Below are 23,181 nucleotides of genomic sequence, written 5' to 3' on the forward strand. Positions count from 1 at the left end.
GCCTGGGGGCTGGGCTTCCTTTGTCCAGCTGCTGCCTGTGACAGGGCTCGGCTCCCAGCCGGCGAGGGTCCCTGGTCCTGAGGACTGAGTTGGACAGGGCGACCCAGAGTCACTGTCCCCCCCACCCTGCTCCCAGGCCGGCCGGTGCCACCGGCGCTGAGACCACAGGAGTGTCTGCTCTGAGGAGTCTCACTGGTTAGAGCTGCAGCCCTGGTAGGACAGGGTGCCGGGAGGACAGGGTGCCGGTAGGACAGGGTGCCGGGAGGACAGGGTGCGGGTAGGACAGGGTGCGGGTAGGACAGGGTGCCAGGGAGGACAGGGTGCCAGGGAGGACAGGGTGCCCTGTAAGAGAGGGTGCTGGGGAGGACAGGGGGCCGATAGGACAGGGTGCCCAGTAGGAGAGGGTGCCGGGGAAGGAGGCACAGCTTCGGGTCCGAGCCCAGCAGACTCGCCTCCTCACTGTGGACCTGGGCCAATCGGCCTGTGACTGTCGGTCTTCCCATCTGTCCGTTGGGGCCGGCGGCGTCTCCCTCCTGAAGCTGGCGTCGTCCTGAGGCTCCTGTGCGCAGAGCTCTGCACGCCCTCTCTCTCCTTCCTCCTCACGACGCCTTTGTCATCTCCATCTCACAGATCAGGAAACGGAGCGTCAGAGAAGCGCAGGGGGTTGGCCAGGGCCGCCAGCTGGGAGGGTGCAGAGCCCGATCTGACTGAGTCTGGCCTCCGAGCCCCTCTCCGGGCTTCCAGGCTGAGTCACGTCTGCAGGGAATGGATGGCAGCAGCGAGGGTCCGGCCTGGGGAACAGAACACCCCGCCGTCGCTGGCGTGGCCGCGGGTCGGGGTTCGAGCCAGCGGTTGGAGCGCACGCCTCACTGTGGACTTCTCCCTAGGCTGTGTGACTGAGACTCCGCGAGAGACTGAGGAGAGGACCGAGGAGAGGACCGGAAGGAGGGGCGGGCTCCTGGCAAGGCATTCGCTCCTGGACGAGTCCTGCAAAAGGTCAGCAGGGGGGAGGGTGCTGAGAGAGGTGGCGGTGCGGGGTGGCGAGGGTGAAGACCCCCGGGGTGGCAGGGCTTGGTGGGCGCGGTGGGGCTGGGCCCTCCCGGCCGGTGGCATCCACTGCCCGTCCGCTCTGCTGCTCCTTGAGCATCTCCGCCGCGGCAGACGGTGCTTGACTCCCCGGGAGCTCACCCACCCAAGACCCCCGCCTTCTCACCCCTCATCGCTTGAGCTCATTCCCTTCCCTCATCTCAGATGGAGAAGGAGGAGGAGACAACGCGGGAGCTGCTGCTGCCCAACTGGCAGGGCAGCGGCTCCCACGGGCTGACCATTGCCCAGAGGGACGATGGCGTCTTCGTGCAGGAGGTCGTGCAGAACTCCCCTGCGGCCCGCACGGGGGTGGTCAAGGAGGGTGAGTCCCCTCGGGGTGTGGGCTGGGTGCTGGGTTGGGGTGGGTGTGGGTGGTGGAGGGAAGGGCAGGGGGCAAGCAGAAGTGGGCACGTGGCTGTGGAGGGCCTGGTCCCAGTGCCAGCAGGATGGTCAGCACCCAAGCCCTACCTTCTCTTGCCCACCCTGTGTCCGTCACCCGCCCCCAGTCCTTGGGGGAGGAGGTCCTGTGAGGAGGGGCGGGGACACCGTCCTCAGTTCCAACTCCACCACTCACAAGCTCTGGCCACTTTGGGCAAATCAGTTGAGCTGTCTAAGCCTCAGTTTTCTCATCTGTACAGTGGGCACTACCACAGCCGCCTTGCATGACATGCATTCGATGTGTGTGTGTGTGTGTGTGTGCGTGTGTTGCTTTCTGAGACCCGCTTCTTGTTCCTCCCGGCTCAGGGGACCAGATTGTGGGTGCCACCATCTACTTTGACAACCTGCAGTCGGGCGAGGTGACGCAGCTGCTGAGTACCATGGGGCACCACACGGTGGGTCTGAAGCTGCACCGGAAGGGGGACCGCTCCCCCGAGCCGGGCCAGACCTGGACGCACGAAGTCTTCAGCTCCCGCACCTCTGAAGTGGTTCTGGTGAGTGCCTCGCCGGCCCGTCCGCGCCCTGAGCTCCCGGCCACGCCGCCCGCCGGTCCCCCTTCCCGAGGCTTCTGTCTGCCTGCGGGCCTCTCTTGCCATTCCTTCTCCTGAGCTCACCCTCTGCACTCTGTTGAGTCAGCCTGGTTGTTCCTGGTTGTTCCGTGTGGCACGTGGCTGGTGCTGCCCCTCAGAGTCAGTCTCTTCAGAGCGCCGCAGCCGGGAGCCACGCATGCTGCTGGGCCCCGGGTGCTTTGCCGGAATCTTGGGAATGATTTCACAGGTGCCCAGTTCTGCCTCACAGAACATTTTTCTTTTCTTTTCTTTTTAAAATATGTGTTTTATTGATTTTAGAGAGAGAGGAAGGGAGATGGAGAGAGAGAGAAACATCAGTCGGCTGCCTCCTGCACGCCTCCTACTGGGGATTGAGCTGCAACCCAGGCAGCCTGACCAGGAATCCAACCGGCGACATCTCGGTGCACGGGATGATGCTCAACCGACTGAGCCGCACCGGCCCTCGCGCTCACAGAGCATTTTTCTGCTTCCGGAGGCCTGGACTCGCCTGTGAGTCGGAAGCTGGGCTGCAAAGTGCCTGTGGGACGATTCCCTGCTCCTTCTGACGACTTGTTTATGCAACAAAGAATGGGTGCTCACAGGGGGGGTTCGCCCAAGCACAGCCACTCTCCACCCAGCTTTCGGGGATCCTTGGGAGGGTCCCCCTCCTGCTTAAACAAACACACCGGGGAGTTGAGAGTTGAGAGCCTTAGGGTCAAGTCAGTGCAGAGCTGGCCGCTCAGAGGCATCCTGGGTACTTGACTGGCCGACTTGAGTCTAGAATTGATTGCAAATCCTTCTCCCAGACCGTGCTGTCCAGCCGTCTACACCCTCGTCACCCCATGGCTTTTGCTTTCCGGAGTTGCCCCACGTCATTTGCTTTCCTCCTCTGATGTGGTTGTCAGCCCCTTTCGTCAGCCCTCTGTGCTCTGCCCCAGGAGGCTCCGTGGACCCGTTTTGGTCCCGGCTTCTTTGGGAAAAGGCTGGGCTGCGGCCGGGCGTCGGTACCTCAGGCAGACTCTGTTGCAACCTCTGCCGGGCTGTCTCTCTGCAGAGCGGGGATGACGAGGAGTACCAGCGCATCTATGCCACGAAGATCAAGCCCCGGCTGAAGTCGGAGGACGGAGTGGAAGGGGAGCCTGGGGAGACCCAGAGCCGCACCATCACGGTGACCAGAAGGGTCACGGCCTACACTGTGGATGTGACGGGCCGGGAAGGAGCCAAGGACATCGACATCAGCAGCCCTGAGTTCAAGTTCAAGATTCCACGGCACGAGCTGACCGAAATCTCCACTGTGGATGTGGAGACCCAGTCTGGGAAGACCGTGATCAGGCTGCCCTCGGGCTCGGGGGCAGCGTCTCCGGCCACAGGCTCTGCTGTGGACATTCGAGCAGGCTCCATTGCCACCTCGGGACCAGAGCTCCACGGTGCTGGCCACTCGAAGCTGCAGGTCACCGTGCCGGGGATAAAGGTGGGAAGCCCAGACATCAGTGTCGGTGCAAAGGGCTTGGACTTGGGCGGCAAAGGGGGGATCCACGTTCCAGGAGTGGGCATTTCGTCTTCTCTTGGCGGTGGGGCAGTAGAGGTTCAGGGCCCATCTCTTGAGAGTGACAATAATGGGAAAATTAAAATTCCCACCATGAAGATGCCAAAATTTGGTGTCTCAACAGGGCCCCAGCACCAGGCCCCAGAGGCAGGGTTGAGTGTTTCTGCACCTGAATTCTCTGTGGGGCACAAGGGAGGCCAGCCAGGCATGACCATCGGTGCTCCCTGTGCCACGGTTCAGGGGCTTAAGGGGAAACTGAAGGGCCCCCAAATTACCGGGCCATCATTTGAGGGAGACCTAGGCCTGAAAGGTGCCAAGCCACAGGGGAGCATAGGGGTGGACATCTCTGCTCCCCAAATCAAGGGCACCATCACCGGCCCCCATGTGGAAGGTCAAGGCCCTGATGTTGATATTCATGGGCCTGGAGGCAAACTAAATATGCCCAAGATGAAAGCTCCCAAATTCTCTGTGTCAGGATCTAAGGGAGAGGGAACTGGAATTGACGTGACACTACCCACAGGTGACATGACTCTTCCTGGGGTCTCTGGGGGCGTCAGCCTGCCCGAGGTTGCTACCGGGGGGCTGGAAGGGAAGCTGAAGGGTACTAAAGTCAAGACTCCTGAAATGATTATTCAGAAACCTAAAATCTCCATGCAGGATGTGGATCTGAGCCTGGGGTCCTCCAAGCTGAGAGGAGATATTAAGGTTTCCGCTCCGGGAATGCAAGGTGATGTCAAAGGCCCTCAAGTGGCAGTTAAAGGCTCCAAAGTGGACATAGAGACACCCAGCCTAGAGGGGACTCTGGTAGGACCGAAGCTGAGTGGTCCTTCTGGAAAAATGGGAACCTGCAGTATCTCCATGGCAGATGTAGACTTAAATGTGGCTGCACCGAAAGTGAAAGGGGGTGTAGATGTCACCCTCCCCAAAGTAGAAGGGAAAGTCAAAGTCCCCGAGATGGATGTCAAAGGCCCCAAAGTGGATGTCAGCGCCCCGGATGTGGAACTTCATGGCCCGGAATGGAACCTGAAAATGCCCAAGATGAAAATGCCCAAGTTCAGCACTCCAGGAGTCAAAGGAGAAGGCTCAGATATAGACGTAAATCTACCCAAAGGAGATGTCCGTATTACGGGGCCCAGCGTCAACATGGAAGCTCCAGATGTCAACATAGGAGGCCTGGGGGGCAAACTTAAAGGTCCTGATATGAAGTTGCCTGAAGTGAGTGTCAAGACACCAAAGATCTCCATGCCTGACGTAGATCTGCATGTGAAAGGCCCCAAGGTGAAAGGAGAGTACGATGTAACGGTACCAAAACTTGAAGGGGAACTGAAAGGCCCCCAGATGGACGTTAATGCCCCAGATGTGGATGTTCACGGCCCAGAATGGCATCTGAAGATGCCCAAGATGAAAATGCCCAAGTTCAGTGTGCCAGGGTTCAAAGCAGAGGGCCCAGATGTGGATGTGAACCTGCCCAAGCCTGATGTGGACATTTCCGGGCCCAAGGTAGATGTGACTGCTCCAGATGTGAGAATTGAGGGACCAGAAGGAAAATTGAAAGGACCCAAATTTAAGATGCCCGAGATGAATATCAAGGCCCCGAAGATCTCCATGCCAGATGTGGACTTACATTTGAAAGGCCCTAGTGTAAAAGGAGAATACGATGTTACGGTGCCAAAGGCTGAAGGTGAGATTAAAGTTCCTGATGTTGAACTTAAAAGTGCCAAGTTGGACATTGATGTTCCAGATGTGGACGTTCAAGGCCCAGACTGGAACTTGAAGATGCCCAAAATGAAAATGCCCAAGTTCAGCATGCCTGGCTTCAAAGCAGAGGGCCCAGACGTGGATGTGAACCTGCCTAAAGCTGACATTGGCATCTCAGGACCCAAGGTGGATGTGGACATTCCAGATGTGAATATTGAAGGACCTGAAGGGAAGCTGACGGGTCCCAAGTTTAAGATGCCTGAGATGAACATCAAGGCCCCCAAGATCTCCATGCCTGAGGTGGACTTGCACATGAAAGGTCCCAAGGTAAAGGGAGAATATGATGTTACAGTGCCAAAGCTGGAAGGTGACCTGAAAGGGCCAAAAGTAGATGTCAGTGCCCCAGATGTTGAAGTTCATGGTCCTGATTGGAACCTCAAGATGCCCAAGATGAAAATGCCCAAATTTACCATGCCCAGCCTCAAAGGAGAGGGTCCAGAATTGGATGTGAACCTGCCCAAGGCTGATGTAGACCTTTCTGCACCCAAGATCGATGTTAGTGCTCCAGATCTGAGCCTTGAGGGACCTGAAGGGAAGTTGAAAGGCCCCAAGTTTAAGATGCCTGAGATGCACTTCAAAGCTCCTAAGATGACTCTGCCAGATGTTGACCTCAATCTTAAAGGACCCAAAATGAAAGGAAATCTAGAGATGTCTGCACCAAAACTAGAAGGTGAGATGACAGTTCCAGACGTGGACCTCAAAGGGCCCAGCGTAGACATTAAAGCACCAGATGTGGAAGTACAAGGTGGAGACTGGAGCCTGAAAATGCCCAAGATGAAAATGCCCAAGTTCAGCGTGCCTGGCTTCAAAGCAGAGGGCCCAGAAGTGGATGTGAACCTGCCCAAGGCTGACATCGACATCTCTGGACCCAAAGTTGACATAGAAGCTCCAGACATGAGCCTTGAGGGACCAGAAGGGAAGCTGAAGGGTCCCAAGTTCAAGATGCCTGACATGCACTTCAAGGCCCCCAAGATCTCCATGCCTGATGTGGACTTCAACTTGAAAGGCCCCAAAGTCAAAGGGGATGTGGATGTGTCAGTGCCCAAGATAGAAGGTGAAATGAAAGTGCCAGATGTTGACATCAAAGGACCCAAAGTGGACGTTGACGTCCCAGATGTGGATGTGCATGGACCAGACTGGCACCTGAAGATGCCCAAGATGAAAATGCCCAAGTTCAGCATGCCTGGTTTCAAAGCAGAGGGCCCAGAAGTGGATGTGAACTTGCCCAAGGCTGACATTGACATCTCCGGACCCAAGGTTGACATTGAAGCTCCAGATGTGAGTCTTGAGGGACCAGAAGGGAAGCTGAAGGGTCCAAAGTTTAAGATGCCTGACATGCACTTCAAGGCTCCCAAGATCTCCATGCCTGATGTGAATTTGAATCTTAAGGGACCAAAACTAAAGGGAGATGCGGATGTGTCTTTGCCTGATGTAGAAGGTGAAATAAAAGTGCCAGATGTCAACCTTAAAGGGCCCAAAGCTGACATCAGTGCTCCAGATGTGGATATTCATGGCCCAGACTGGCACCTGAAGATGCCCAAGGTGAAAATGCCCAAGTTCAGCATGCCGGGCTTCAAAGGAGAGGGCCCAGAAGTGGATGTGAACCTGCCCAAGGCTGACTTAGATGTCTCAGGACCCAAGGTGGATGTTGAAGTTCCAGATGTGAACATTGAAGGTCCAGATGCAAAACTAAAAGGTCCTAAATTTAAGATGCCAGAAATGAACATAAAGCCTCAGAAGATACCAATACCAGATGTTGGTTTGCATTTGAAAGGTTCTAAAATGAAAGTAGATTATGACGTGACTGTCCCAAAAGTAGAAGGAGAGATACAGACTCCTGATGTCAATATTAAAGGGCCCAAAGTAGACATTAATGCACCAGACATGGGAGTTCATGGCCCAGACTGGCACCTGAAGATGCCCAAGGTGAAAATGCCCAAGTTCAGCATGCCGGGCTTCAAAGGAGAGGGCCCAGAAGTGGATGTGAACCTGCCCAAAGCCGACATTAATGTCTCTGGACCCAAGGTGGACATTAATGCTCCAGATGTGACTCTTGAAGGTCCAGAGGGGAAACTAAAGGGCCCCAAGTTCAAGATGCCAAGCATGAATATACAGACACACAAAATTTCTATGCCTGATGTTGGACTTAACCTGAAAGCTCCTAAACTGAAAACCGATGTGGATGTTTCCCTTCCTAAAGTGGAAGGAGACTTAAAAGTTCCTGAAATAGACGTGAAAGCCCCTAAGGTGGATGTGGATGTTGGAGATATTGATATTGAATGTCCTGAAGGAAAGATAAAAGGCCCTAAGTTTAAGATGCCAGACATGCACTTCAAGGCCCCCAAGATCTCCATGCCTGATGTGGACTTACACTTGAAAGGCCCCAAGGTCAAAGGGGATGTGGATGTGTCAGTGCCCAAGATAGAAGGTGAAATGAAAGTGCCAGATGTGGACCTCAAAGGGCCCAAAGTGGACATTGCTGCACCAGATGTGGATGTGCATGGACCAGACTGGCACCTGAAGATGCCCAAAGTGAAGATGCCCAAGTTCAGCATGCCGGGCTTCAAAGGAGAGGGCCCAGAAGTGGATGTGAACCTGCCCAAGGCTGACATCGACATCTCTGGACCCAAGGTTGACATTGAAGCCCCAGACGTGAGCCTTGAGGTACCAGAAGGGAAGCTGAAGGGCCCCAAGTTCAAGATGCCTGACATGCACTTCAAGACTCCCAAGATCTCCATGCCTGATGTGGACTTACACTTGAAAGGCCCCAAAGTCAAAGGCAATGTTGATGTGTCTGTGCCGAAATTGGAGGGAGATTTGAAGGGCCCCAGGGTGGATGTGGAGGTGCCTGACGTTGATCTCGAATGTCCTGATGCAAAGTTGAAAGGGCACAAGTTCAAGATGCCTGACATGCACTTCAAGGCCCCCAAGATCTCCATGCCTGATGTGGACTTCAACTTGAAAGGCCCCAAAGTCAAAGGGGATGTGGATGTGTCAGTGCCCAAGATAGAAGGTGAAATGAAAGTGCCAGATGTGGACCTCAAAGGACCCAAAGTGGACGTTGACGTCCCAGATGTGGATGTGCATGGACCAGACTGGCACCTGAAGATGCCCAAGATGAAAATGCCCAAGTTCAGCATGCCGGGCTTCAAAGGAGAGGGCCCAGAAGTGGATGTGAACCTGCCCAAGGCTGACATCGACATCTCTGGACCCAAGGTTGACATTGAAGCCCCAGACGTGAGCCTTGAGGTACCAGAAGGGAAGCTGAAGGGCCCCAAGTTCAAGATGCCTGACATGCATTTCCATGCCCCCAAGATCTCCATGCCTGATGTGGACTTACACTTGAAAGGCCCCAAAGTCAAAGGCGATGTTGATGTGTCTGTGCCGAAATTGGAGGGAGATTTGAAGGGCCCCAGCGTGGATGTGAAGGTGCCTGACGTTGATCTCGAATGTCCTGATGCAAAGTTGAAAGGGCACAAGTTCAAGATGCCTGACATGCACTTCCATGCCCCCAAGATCTCCATGCCTGATGTGGACTTCAACTTAAAGGGCCCTAAAATTAAAGGAGACTTGGATGTTTCAGCCCCAAAGATGGAAGGAGAGCTAAAGGGTCCAGAATTGGATGTTAAGGGCCCCAAATTGGACGTTGACATGCCAGATGTAGCTGTGGAAGGCCCAGATGGCAAATGGAAAAGTCCTAAATTCAAGATGCCAGACATGCATTTTAAAACTCCTAAAATCTCCATGCCAGACATTAATCTACACTTAAAAAGCCCCAAGGTCAAGGGAGAGGTGGATGTCGATGTTCCCAAATTGGAAGGCGACCTCAAAGGTGACATCAGTGGGCCAGATATCGACATTGAAGGACCTGAGGGCAAATTGAAAGGCCCCAAGTTCAAGATGCCTGACATGCATTTCAAAGCCCCAAATATATCTAAGCCTGATGTGGACCTAAATCTGAAAGGACCGAAAATCAAGGGGGATGTCGATGTGTCTGTGCCTGAAGTAGAAGGTAAAATTAAAGTACCAGATGTGAACGTCAAGGGCCCCAAAGTAGACATAAGTGCTCCTGAAGTTCATGGCCCAGACTGGCACCTGAAGATGCCCAAGATGAAAATGCCCAAGTTCAGCATGCCAGGCTTCAAAGGAGAGGGCCCAGAAGTGGATGTGAACCTGCCCAGGGCTGACATTGACGTCTCCGGACCCAAGGTTGACATTGAAGCCCCAGATGTGAGCATTGAGGGTCCAGAGGGAAAAATCAAGGGGCCTAAATTTAAGATGCCAGAGATGAACATCAAAGCCCCAAAGATCTCCATGCCTGATGTAGATTTACATTTGAAAGGTCCTAAGGTCAAAGGAGACATAGACCTTTCCCTGCCGAAGGTGGAAGGTGACCTCAAGGGCCCCAAAGTGGACATTGATGCTCCAGATGTGGATGTTCAAGGCCCAGACTGGCACCTGAAGATGCCCAAGATGAAAATGCCCAAGTTCATCATGCCAGGCTTCAAAGGAGAGGGCCCAGAAGTGGATGTGAACCTGCCCAAGGCTGACATTGATGTAACTGGACCCAAGGTGGACATTGAGGGCCCTGATGTTAACATTGAAGGGCCAGAAGGAAAGTTGAAAGGTCCTAAGTTCAAGATGCCTGAGATGAACATCAAGGCCCCCAAGATCTCCATGCCTGACTTTGACATGCATCTGAAAGGTCCCAAAGTAAAGGGTGATGTTGATGTTTCTCTGCCTAAAGTTGAAGGCCCTGAAGTCGACATCAAGGGCCCCAAAGTGGACGTCGATGTCCCAGACGTGGATGTTCACGGCCCAGACTGGCACCTGAAGATGCCCAAGGTGAAAATGCCCAAGTTCAGCATGCCAGGCTTCAAAGGAGAGGGCCCTGAAGTGGATGTGAACCTGCCCAAGGCTGACATCAGTGTCTCAGGACCCAAGGTGGACATTGAAGGTCCAGATGTGAATATTGAAGGCCCAGATGCGAAACTGAAGGGCCCCAAGTTCAAGATGCCTGAGATGAACATCAAAGCTCCCAAGATCTCCATGCCTGACATTGATCTGAACCTGAAAGGCCCCAAAGTGAAAGGTGATGTGGACGTGTCTTTACCAAAAGTGGAAGGTGAGATTAAAGTTCCTGAAGTGGATATTAAAGGCCCTAAAGTGGACATTGATGTTCCAGATGTGGATGTTCATGGTCCTGATTGGCACCTGAAGATGCCCAAGGTGAAAATGCCCAAGTTCAGCATGCCTGGCTTCAAAGGAGAGGGCCCTGAAGTGGATGTGAACCTGCCCAAGGCTGACTTTGATGTCTCAGGACCCAAGGTGGACATTGAAGGTCCAGATGTGAATATCGAAGGTCCAGATGCAAAACTGAAGGGCCCCAAGTTCAAGATGCCAGAGATGAACATCAAAGCTCCTAAGATCTCCATGCCAGATTTGGACCTTAATCTTAAAGGCCCTAAAATGAAAGGAGAGGTGGATGTTTCACTTCCAAATGTAGAAGGTGATTTGAAAGGGCCTACTCTTGACATCAAGGGCCCGAAGGTAGATCTAGATGCTCCGGCTGTTGACATTCATGGTCCAGAAGGCAAACTAAAAGGCCCCAAAGTGAAGATGCCTGACATGCATGTAAACATGCCCAAGATCTCCATGCCAGAAATTGACCTGAATTTGAAAGGTTCAAAGCTTAAGGGAGAGGTTGATGTTTCTGGGCCCAAATTAGAAGGTGACATTAAAGCTCCCAAGTTGGATGTAAAGGGCCCAGAAGTGGACATTTCTGGTCCTAAGCTCAATATTGAAGGCAAGTCAAAGAAATCTCGTTTTAAGCTTCCCAAATTTAATTTTTCGGGCTCCAAAGTCCAGACACCTGAGGTGGATGTCAAAGTTAAAAAGCCAGATATTGATGTAACAGGCCCGAAAGTTGACATCAACGCTCCTGATGTCGAAGTCCAAGGAAAAGTAAAAGGCTCCAAGTTCAAAATGCCTTTCCTGAGTATTTCATCCCCTAAAGTTTCTATGCCTGATGTAGAGTTAAACCTGAAAAGTCCTAAAGTCAAAGGAGACTTGAATGTGGCAGGCCCTGATGTAGAAGCTGACTTTAAAGGACCCCAAGTGGATATTAAGGCACCAGAAGTCCATCTTGATGCACCTGATGTGGATGTTCATGGTCCAGACTGGAATTTGAAAATGCCCAAGATGAAAATGCCCAAGTTTGGCGTGCCTGGCTTCAAAGCAGAAGGGCCAGATATGTCTGTGGATCTGCCAAAAGGAGATATCAACATAGAGGCTCCCAAAGTGGACATTGAGGGCCCAGAAATCAATGTGGAAGGTCTAGAAGGAGGCTTAAAAGGTCCCAGACTCAAGATGCCTGACATGAATATTAAAGCTCCCAAGATCTCCATGCCTGACATTGATTTAAATCTGAAGGGTCCCAAGGTAAAAGGTGATGTGGATGTTTCTCTTCCCAAAGTGGAAGGAGAGCTGAAAGGTCCAGGGATTGACATCAAAGGGCCCAAAGTGGACATCGATGTCCCTGATGTGGATGTTCATGGCCCAGACTGGCACCTGAAGATGCCCAAGGTGAAAATGCCCAAGTTCAGCATGCCGGGCTTCAAAGCAGAGGGCCCAGATGTGGACATAAACCTGCCCAAGGCCGACATTGATGTTCCCGATGTGAGTCTCGAAGGTCCAGATGCGAAACTGAAGGGCCCCAAATTCAAGATGCCTGAGATGAACATCAAAGCTCCCCACATCTCCATGCCTGACATTGATCTGAACCTGAAGGGCCCCAAAATGAAGGGCGATCTAGACGTGTCTTTGCCAAAAGTGGAAGGTGACCTAAAGGGCCCTGAGGTGGACATCAAGGGCCCCAAAGTGGACATTGACACTCCTGACATTAACATTGAAGGCCCAGAGGGGAAATTGAAGGGGCCTAAATTCAAGATGCCAGAGATGCACCTAAAGGCTCCCAAGCTCTCCATGCCTGACATTGACTTAAACCTGAAAGGCCCCAAGGTGAAGGGTGATATGGACGTTTCTCTTCCCAAGATGGAAGCGGATCTGAAAGGCCCTGAGATTGACATCAAAGGTCCCAAAGTGGACATGAATGCCCCTGATGTGGACGTCCATGGCCCAGACTGGCACCTGAAGATGCCCAAGGTGAAAATGCCCAAATTCAGCATGCCTGGCTTCAAAGGAGAGGGCCCAGAAGTGGATGTGAACCTGCCCAAAGCTGACATCGATGTCTCAGCACCCAAAGTGGACCTGGAAGGCCCTGACATGAATATTGAGGGACCTGAGGGAAAGCTGAAAGGTCCTAAGTTCAAGATGCCTGAGATGAACATCAAGGCCCCCAAGATCTCCATGCCTGACTTCGATTTGCATCTGAAAGGTCCTAAGGTCAAAGGAGATGTGGATGTTTCCTTGCCTAAGGTGGAAGGTGATCTGAAAGGCCCTGAAGTTGACATCAAGGGCCCCAAAGTGGACATTAATGCACCAGATGTGGATGTTCATGGCCCAGACTGGCACCTGAAAATGCCCAAGATGAAAATGCCCAAGTTCAGCATGCCTGGCTTCAAAGCAGAAGGCCCAGAAGTGGATGTGAACCTGCCCAAGGCTGACATTGATGTCTCAGGACCCAAAGTAGATGTTGAAATGCCAGATGTCAATATTGAAGGTCCGGATGCAAAACTGAAGGGCCCCAAATTCAAGATGCCAGAGATGAACATCAAGGCCCCCAAGATCTCCATGCCTGACTTTGATTTGCATCTGAAAAGTCCTAAGGTGAAAGGTGATGTAGATGTTTCTCTGCCTAAGGTGGAAGGTGACTTAAAAGGCCCTGACGTTGACATCAAAGGCCCCAAAGTGGATATCGATGTCCCAGATGTGGATGTTCATGGCCCAGACTGGCACCTGAAGATGCCCAAGGTGAAGATGCCCAAGTTCAGCATGCCAGGCTTCAAAGGAGAGGGCCCTGAAGTGGATGTGAACCTGCCCAAGGCTGACATTGATGTCTCAGGACCCAAGGTGGACATAGACACTCCTGACATTGACATTCATGGCCCGGAAGGGAAACTCAAGGGCCCCAAGTTCAAAATGCCTGACCTGCATCTCAAAGCACCCAAGATCTCCATGCCTGAAGTCGACCTGAACCTGAAGGGTCCTAAAGTAAAGGGCGATGTGGACGTTTCTCTGCCCAAAGTGGAAGGTGACCTCAAGGGCCCTGAACTTGACATCAAAGGCCCCAAAGTGGACATCGATGTCCCTGATGTGGACGTGCATGGTCCCGACTGGCACCTGAAGATGCCCAAGGTGAAAATGCCCAAGTTCAGCATGCCGGGCTTCAAAGGAGAGGGCCCAGATGTGGATGTGAACCTGCCCAAGGCTGACTTTGATGTCTCAGGACCCAAGGTGGACATTGATGTTCCAGATGTGAATATTGAAGGCCCAGATGCGAAACTGAAGGGTCCCAAGTTCAAGATGCCTGAGATGAACATCAAAGCTCCTAAGATCTCCATGCCTGACCTTGACTTGAACCTGAAGGGCCCCAAAATGAAGGGCGATGTGGATGTTTCCCTGCCTATGGTGGAAGGTGACCTCAAGGGCCCTGGAATTGACATCAAAGGCCCCAAAGTGGACATCGATGTCCCTGATGTGGACATGCATGGTCCCGACTGGCACCTGAAGATGCCCAAGGTGAAAATGCCCAAGTTCAGCATGCCAGGCTTCAAAGGAGAGGGCCCAGATGTGGATGTGAACCTGCCCAAGGCTGACATCAGTGTCTCAGGACCTAAGATGGACATTGATGTCCCAGATGTGAATATTGAAGGGCCAGATGCGAAACTGAAGGGTCCCAAGTTTAAGATGCCTGAGATAAATATCAAAGCTCCCAAAATCTCCATGCCTGATGTTGACCTAGATTTGAAGGGACCCAAAGTCAAAGGAGATTTTGATGTGTCTGTCCCTAAGATGGAAGGTACTTTCAAAGGCCCAGAAGTAGACTTGAAAGGTCCAGGTCTGGATTTTGAAGGCCCTGATGCCAAACTCAGTGGCCCACATTTGAAGATGCCATCACTGGATATATCTGCCCCTAAAGTAACTGTTCCTGATGTTGATTTGCATCTCAAGACACCCAAAATAGGAATTTCTGGGCCCAAATTAGAAGGCGGTGAACTGGACCTTAAGGGGCCTAAAGTTGACCTAGAAGCTCCAACCTTAGATGTACACATGGAGAGCCCAGATGTCAACCTTGAGGGGCCAGATGTTAAAATTCCCAAACTTAAGAAACCCAAGTTAGGATTTGGGGCAAAAGGCCCCAAAGCTGACTTCAAGTCACCCTCGGTCGATGTGACTGTTCCTGAGGCAGAGCTAAACGTCGAGGCTCCTGAAATTAGTGTCGGTGGCAAGGGCAAGAAAAGTAAGTTTAAAATGCCCAAGATTCACATGAGTGGTCCCAAAATTAAAACCAAGAAACAAGGATTTGATTTGAATGTTCCTGGCGGCGAAATTGATGCCAGTCTCAAGGCTCCTGATGTAGACGTGAATGTTGCCGGGCCGGATGCCACACTTAAAGTCGATGTGAAATCTCCTAAAACCAAGAAATCTATGTTTGGAAAGATGTACTTCCCTGATGTAGAATTTGACATTAAATCATCTAAATTTAAAGCGGAGGCCTCCCTCCCTAGCCCCAGAATGGAGGGCGAAATCCAGGCCTGTGACCTGGATGTTTCCTCGCCAGGGATTAATGTGGAGGCACCTGACGTCCACATTGAAGGCCCAGATGCTAAAGTCAGAGCACCGTCCTTCGGCATTTCTGCCCCTCAAGTCTCCGTCCCCGATGTGAACGTTAGCTTGAAAGGACCAAAGGTAAAGGGTGATGTCCCCAGCGTGGGCCTGGAAGGACCAGACGTAGATCTGCAAGGTCCAGAAGCGAAAATCAAGTTCCCCAAGTTTTCGATGCCCAAGATCGGCGTCCCCGGCGTGAAGATGGAGGGCGGGGGAGCGGAGGTCCATGCCCAGCTGCCCTCGCTGGAAGGAAACCTGAGTGCGCCGGGGGTTAAGCTGGAAGGGCCTGATGTGTCTCTGAAGGGGTCGAGAGTAGACTTGCCTTCCGTGAACCTCTCTATGCCCAAAGTCTCTGGACCTGACCTCGACCTGAACTTGAAAGGACCAAGTGTGAAGGGAGACCTGGGTGTCTCTGGTGACATCAAGTGCCCTAAAGTCTCAGTAGGTGCTCCGGATCTAAGCTGGGAGGCACCTGAAGGTGGCATTAAACTCCCCCAAATGAAGCTGGCCCAGTTTGGCATCTCCACTCCGGGGTCTGACTTGGACGTTAACATCAAGGGGCCCCAGGTTACTGGAGAACTGAAGGGGCCGGGCATGGACGTGAACCTCGGAGGCCTCAACGTGAAAGGGCCTCAAATCTCGGCACCGGACGTGGACTTGAACTTGGAAGGACCAAAAGTGAGAGGGAGCTCGGGGGCACGGGGGAGCTGCACGGGCCCTCCGTCGGAGGAGGGCTCCCGGGCGTGAGTGTTCATGGCCTGGAAGGGAACCTCCACATGCCTGGCATCAAGGCCCCTGCGTGCGGTCTGGAGCTGCAGGGGGGGAAGGTGAGACTCCCCACGGGGCAGGTTTCTGGCCCTGAAATCAAAGGCGACCTGAAAAGTTCGGGAATCGGTGTCCACGGGGCCGCTCCTGACATTAGCGTGAAAGGACCTTCGTTTGCTATGGCGTCTCCTGAGTCCGAGCTTGGTGTCAGCTTGAAGGGCCCGAAAATCAAAGGAGGTGTGGATGTTTCAGGGGGTGTCAGCGCCCCAGACATCAGCCTGGGTGAAGGGCATCTGGGCACCAAAGGTTCTGGGGTCGAGTGGAAAGGCCCCCAGGTCTCTGCTCTCGACCTGGGTGCACCCACGCTGGCCGGTGGACTTCATTTCTCAGGACCAAAGGTGGAAGGAGGAGGGAAAGGAGGCCAGATTGGACTCCAGGGTCCTGGGCTAAGCGTGTCCGGGCCGCAAGGTCACTTGGAAAGCAGATCTGGAAAAGTAACATTCCCTAAGATGAAGATCCCCAAGTTCGCCTTCTCTGGCCGCGAGCTGGTTGGCAGAGAAGTGGGGGTGGATATCAACTTCCCCAAAGGCGAGGCCAGCGTCCAGGCTGGTGCCGGAGAGGGCGAGTGGGAAGAGTCCGACGTCAAACTGAAGAAGTCCAAAATCAAAATGCCCAAGTTCAATTTCTCCAAACCGAAAGGGAAAGGCGGCGTCACCGGCTCGCCAGAGGCCTCCATCTCGGGGTCCAAAGGGGACCTGAAGAGCTCGAAGGCCAGCCTGGGCTCTTTGGAAGGAGAGGTAGAGGCCGAAGCATCTTCGCCCAAAGCCAAGTTCTCCTTGTTTAAAAGCAAGAAGCCGCGGCACCGCTCCAACTCCTTCAGCGACGAAAGAGAGCTCTCGGCGCCGTCCACGCCGACCGGGACTCTGGAGTTCGAAGGCGGCGAAGTGTCGCTGGAAGGCGGAAAGGTCAAAGGGAAACACGGGAAGCTGAAGTTTGGTACCTTTGGTGGATTAGGGTCAAAGAGCAAAGGTCATTATGAGGTGACTGGAAGTGATGACGAGGCAGGCAAGTTACAGGGGAGCGGGGTGTCCTTGGCCTCTAAGAAGTCCCGACTGTCCTCTTCCTCCAGCAATGACAGCGGGACGAAGGTCGGCATCCAGCTGCCCGAGGTGGAGCTGGCGGTGTCCACAAAGAAAGAGTAGCCGGCCTCTGTGTACATACATGTATAAAACGCGACAGCCTTGGGTGTGTTTGTAATATAACCTCAGAGAGCAGCACGCCCGCAGCTCAGCAGCAAGGCCAAGAGCTGGCCTCGCAGGGCAGGTGCTGGCCGGCCCGCCGCCCGGGCCCCGGGAGCTCCCGACGCCTCAGAGTCCCAGGTCTGTCCAGCCGCGTGCAGAGTCAACAGTATTTGCCTTAAGATTTCTCTTTTTATTTTTATTTTTTTTTGCATTGAACGCGGAGAACTCCTGTTTACTACGCCAGCTTTTGTGTTTATTATCCTTATTTTTACTGAACATGGGTAGCGTTGGGGTCATCGGAAACCCACTTACTTTCTCATTGCAATGACTTTGCGGGTTTTTGTTAGTGAGGGTGGGGTGGGGTAGAAGGCAGTAAAGGGAACCAGACCCCCGTTTCTCCTAAGATTGGGTCCACTCAAACAGCAAGCCCCCCACGATGGCCAAGAGGAGTGGGCGGGCGGGGCGTGTGGGTGTTTCTTTAGAAACCCTGACCATTGCTGTCCCCCCCGCGGTGGGCGTCCCGCCTGCGTGGTGTCAGGGTGAGAGGGAGTTAGAATCTGTGTGCAGTTGGGCCGGCCCGGCTCAGCGCGGGGGCTTCCCTTCTGGGCATGGTGAGGGGAGCGTTTTCTTCGTGGCCACCCTGTTCCCGATGCTAGTTCTGGTTTCTTTTAACAAATGTTACCGTGATTAAGAACTTCCCCCCCCCCCCGCACTTTAATGGCAACTTAATTAAGAATGTAAGAGAATCGATGCTGTCAGAGGCAAATAAAGCTGTTTATTAACCTGATGTCTGCGCCTTTGCATTGCGTTGGGGGAGGAAGCCCCAGGAGGCTGTGCACCAGCCCCCACAGTGCCCACGGGATCTGGATCCGGGTCCGGGTCCGGGTCCGCCCGGTGGCAGCATCGCTGGGTCAGTAACGGGTGGTGGGCGGAACTCTTGGGTCTTGATGCTCCTGGCGAGGCTGGTGCACCATCGCTGAGAAGTCAGGGGAGGCTCGGTCCACTGGCAGCCCAGCCGGGACCTACCCCTCACCTTGTAGGAAGTGCCCCTCATGTTGGTCATGGCTGGGCAGTGGGTAGTGCCCTCTGACACCAAAGCAAGTAGATGAAGCCCTCCCACCCCCTTCCCGGGAGCTGCAGCCTCCGCCAGTGGAGGCAGCTCTCCCGTCACCCTCAGGCCAGATCCCAGCCGCCACCCCACCCCATCCTCCGGGAAGGCTTGCCGGGTTCCTGCCCACAGCAGTGGGGCCTGCCCTTGCTTGGATTTCAGATCAGTGTCTGCCAGCTCCGCCCATTCATCCCCTCAGCCAGCACAGCCCTGTCCCTGGCGGGGTTGGAGCTCCAGGGTGGCTGTCCCTTTTGGAAAGAGCTGGGTAACAAGGGTGGTGTCTGATCCTCCTGCTGCTCTTCACAAGATGGTCAACCCACGGCTGCTTTTGTGAATTGGGCAAGACACGTCACCCTCCTCGGACCTCAGGTTCCTCGTCCATGGAATGGGAGAGTATCCATAGGACCGGAGTCCCTTGGGGTGTTTGGGCGTCTGTCGCTGCGAGGGCACCACGTCTACACGTGCAGCGCCCATGGCACAGCCACATGCTAATCGCGGAGAGAACGAGGGTGTGGATGGAGTCTGAGAGGGCACGTGAGCCCCTCCACACACACTCGAGTGAGGGCACACGCATACCGGAGGCCACACACACACTCCTGGCACACGCCTCCACCGCTGCCTTCTGTCCCGATGGGCCTGGCACCTCCCAGGGTGCTTCTGTCACTCAACCACAGGCCCAAGCCCAACCCCTGACCCTCAGTTCTGAAGCTGACAGCTCTGTGGGGTGTGGCCCTGGAGTCGGGAGGGTGGGATGCGTGGGTGACTGTGGGGTGCATTTGCGTACACAGCCAGGGATGCCCACGGGGACACTGGAGAGCCCCTGGGCAGAACTACCAAGTTATCTACTAATTAAATGTGGTTTTTTTAAGCTTGAGGAAGGGGCCATATAAGCTAGTATTTCTCTAGCCCCCGGGACTCAGCACCCTCCACAGACCAAAGGGTATGGTGGGTGTGGGCCACCAATGCTCCGAGCCCTGGGAACGTGGGAACGATGCTTCTACGGGGTGGTGATGGTGAGGACGGGGATGGGTCCCTGGCTCCCAAGACCAGATCTCATTGGCGGGGACAGTCGGGGGCTGGTGAGGAAGATGGGAAAGGAAACAGGCCACTGGCCACTCAAACGGGAGGAGCGTTTGAGCTGCCCTTTTCCCACATCGGGCCCAGATGGAGGCAGTGCCTCCGTGTCCTGCAGGGGCTGTTCCCGGAGGGCGCCTGGAGAGCGCCAGGGGCTGCAGAGGCGCGTGGCGGCCGCCCCTGCTGGCTTCTTTGCCCCGGGCTGCCCGCCCACTCTCATCGCCCCTCCCCCTCCTGCTCCTCCTGACACCATGGCCACCCACCCTGCCCTCTCTCAGCCCCCGAGGGGGATGGGCCAAGTTAGTCCCCCACAGCGCTTCGGGGTCTTAAACTCTGAGGCCCCAGTCCCGTGGGAAGGCGGGTGCCGCCTGGAGAGGAGCGGGCAGCGGCCTGCAGCCTGCCGGGGCGCCTGCGTGGGAAGCTGTGGCTCAGGGGACCCTGGGAAAGGGAATTATTTTGGAATGCCTCGCGTGCTCACAAGCAGTAGTAAATATTTTTCATCAACCCAGTCTCATTCCTGTGTCCGTCAGGGTCCCTGCAGGGACTGGGATCCCAGCTGAAGACAGTTCAGCCCCGGGGGAGCGGGCAGGGCACAGCTGGCCACGGAAGCGGGTGCTGCCCTGGGCCTGAGGGGTCCGGGGAGCCCAGCCTGAGGCCGAGGCGGAGAATATTGTGGTTCCCTGTTTCCGGAACTGCTCCCAACGTCACCTGTGCATTAAAAAAGCATTTTCTTGGGGAAACAAAAACCTCCCTCTTGATTTTTGCAAAAAGCCAAAAGGCCTGGAAGACGCTCCAAGGTTCCCAGGACAGAACCCCCAAAACAGCACCGGCCTGGGAGTCCGTGGGGTTGGTTCTCAACCTTCTGGCCCTTTAAATACAGTTCCTCATGTTGTGACCCAACCATAAAATTATTTTCGTTGCTACTTCATAACTGTAATGTTGCTACTGTTATGAATCGTCATGTAAATATCTGATATGCAGGATGGTCTTAGGCGACCCCTGTGAAAGGGTCGTTCGACCGCCAAAGGGGTCGCGACCCACAGGTTGAGAACCGCTGCTCTAGATGTTATAATTGTTACTTTTGCCGAATCATTTGAGAGCGAATTGCAGACACCATGACCCTTTACTCCAGAACACGTTAGCAGGTAGGACGCCTCTTATAGAACCAGCTTACAATGACCAAATTCGGAAAGCTTACCCGGGAGGGATTATTATTGACCTACAGGTCCACGTAAATTTCACTAACAGGCCCATCATTTCCTTAGGGCAATGCCTTTCCTCCTTAGGCCTCAGCCACGTCCACGATCCCACATGACAGGTGTCGTGGCCCCTGTGGCGTTTGGCTGTCATTTGGGACGCCAACGGGGGCCCGTGGGTTTGAAGAGGGCTCTCAGGCCGGGTGTGTCCGACGTTTCCTTGTGGTCAGACTCAGGTGCTGCATTTTGGGGGCAGGAACACCACGGGATGGTGTGGGCCCTTCTCCGGATCCTGGGCTAAGGAGACGGGCCAGTTTCTCCACTGTACCAGCGCCCTGGCTTCCCTTTGGAATTAACAAGCAAACCCACGTTTTCAAGAAAGAGGTCCAAGTTTGGGCAAGTTTCTTTCGCAAGCACACTTTAACGGGCGGGCGGGTGGCATGCGGGCCTGCCCAGCCTTGGCGCGCTCCGTGGGGGGGTAGGGGGGGGAGTTTGGGAAGTGGCGTCCTGCGTCCTGGCTCTGGGCGTTGCAGCACAGAGCAGCCCTCTGTCTCTCCTCACGAGGACAAAGAATTCGGGGCATGAATGCTTGCCACAGGCCCAGCGTGCCATGTGCTGTTTACCAGCCCGCGGCGTCCCTCCCGCAGGCACAGGGCTTCCAGAGGCTCCGCTCCCAGCACAGGCTGCCAGGGCCCAGCGCATGGGGAGTGGGGAGCGCTCTGCTGAGGAGGGCGCTTTCTGTTCCCTTTCAAAACCTCTGCTCTTTTCCACCCCCAGCCCGAGGCCTGGCCTGGACGGGAAGCCTTCCCAGCCATGGGGCCGAGGGGTGGGAAGGGTTAAGAATGAAAAGACCTGCCCTAGCCAGTTCGGCTCCGTGGACAGAGCGGCCCATGGACTGAAGGGTCCCGGGTTCCATCCCGGTCAAGGGCACGGAGCTTGGTTGCAGGTTCCCCGGCCCCCGGGTCAGGGTGAGTGCAGGAGGCAACCAATCGATGTGTTTCTCTCACCTCCATGTTTCTCTCCGTCTCTCCCTCTGCCTTCCACTCTCTAAAAACCAGTGGGAAAATATCCTTGGGTGAGGATTAACAAACAAAACAAAAGCAAACAAAGCAAAGAATGAAAAGACCTTCTGTTTGGACGGGGCGTTCTAGCCCACACAGGGCTGTATGTTTTGCAGATCTCACACGGGTTCTCAGCTCTGCCCCGGCCAGAAGGGCCGGGAAGGTGAGGACGGGAGAAGTGAAGCCAGTGGTGGGCCTTAACCAACAGCTGGGAAGAGATGACTCCGCCTGGGTCAGCCCGAGCGCTCTGGTTTAAAAAAATAAATTACTTTTTTTTGTGTTTCCTTTCCCATGATGCCATTGCTGTTTTCCCCGAGGAAGCTGGGAATGTTTTTCTGAGGAGGTTTTAGGAAATGGAAGATGTCTTTTGAAATTTGCAGGGCCTTGACCTTTTAACAATATCCCAGAAATAGTCAGGAGTTTTCAAAGCCTCTTTCCTCAACCAGCCTACGAAGTCGTGGGGGAATGGTACTAGGCGTAAGGACAGCTCTCAGTTCTGCCACCTCCTCGCTGCGGGGTCTCGGGCAAGTTATCGGACCCCTCTGTGCCTCGGTTTCCTTATCTGGAAAGCAGGGGTGATGTGTACCTGTCTCAGAGTTGTGTGGCCAGGGCGACGTAAGTGAACACATACCATGTGCTCAGCACGTAGTAAGGACTGTCCGTGTTCGCTGTTACCCGCGGGCACTTCCTCTGTGTGAGGACTGTACATGCTTCGAGTGTGTGACTTTCGACAGCACCCCGTGAGGAGCGTCTTGTTTTTCTCACAAAGAAACTGAGGCTCAGAGAAGCCAGGCAAGATGTTCAGGGCCACACGACCAGTGAGCAGCAGGTACAGGGTTCACACTGGGTCTGGCCGGCCGGAGAAGCCTCGGCCTCACCGGCAGCTTCCGGGAAGACCGCTAATAACAGTGCGTGCGGTGTCCAGGTGTGGGGAGGAGCCGGGGAGGGCACTGCAGGCGGAGAGTGTGCAAGTGGGGTGGGTGGGGAGGCTGGGGGAGGCAAGAACAGACAACCGAGAATGTCACTCGAGACTCCGGGCAGCCTGGCTGGTTTCCGGTCCAGTCCAGAAAGTTAAAGGAAAGGCTCTGACCAGTTTGCCCAAGGGGGCGGGGAGGCTCCAGGTCCAGAGCACAGCGAACCCTTGGCCCAGGGTCAGCCTTCTCAGCGGCGGCCTGTCCCTCTGGCCAGTGTCACCCTGGGTCTCTTCCCTCCGGAGTGAGCGCTTCCAGAACTCGGATAAATCAGGGAGAAAGGCGATTAGAGCATTTGCGTTATAATGAGCCCCACCCGGTCCCTGGCCCATCCCGGCAGCTGGAAGCCCCCTGGCCAGCTGGGGCCCCCTTTCTCGGGGAGAGAGAGCTTGGGAATGTGATGGGGGCTCCAGGGAGGAATTTCGGCAGAACTCAGTTGTTCCCAACTGTGGATGGAGTCTCTCTCTTTTTTTAAATCTTTATTGTTGAAAGTATTACATGTTGTGCCGCGCCAGCACGGCCGTGGGTGAAGCTGAGGGGGGTTGGTGAAGGATTAAAGAAGACAGACGAGAGAATAAAGCTGGGGCTGGATGGGACACT

The 23,181-nt window shown here is 54.5% G+C and overlaps 1 protein-coding gene across 1 annotated transcript; it reads left to right on the top strand.

The window, feature by feature from the left end:
* The first annotated feature begins 434 nt into the window (after positions 1 to 434).
* On the top strand, positions 435 to 17,958 carry AHNAK (AHNAK nucleoprotein). The gene is given in 5 exon segments (XM_023746777.1): positions 435 to 996; positions 1,252 to 1,408; positions 1,831 to 2,018; positions 3,127 to 15,850; positions 15,853 to 17,958. Coding segments are annotated over 4 exon segments (14,349 nt in total). The 5' UTR covers positions 435 to 996; the 3' UTR covers positions 17,133 to 17,958.
* Positions 17,959 to 23,181: the final 5,223 nt, after the last annotated feature.

This window comes from Myotis lucifugus, unplaced genomic scaffold, assembly GCF_000147115.1.
Source record: "Myotis lucifugus unplaced genomic scaffold, Myoluc2.0 scaffold_731, whole genome shotgun sequence".
Lineage (NCBI taxonomy): Eukaryota > Metazoa > Chordata > Mammalia > Chiroptera > Vespertilionidae > Myotis > Myotis lucifugus.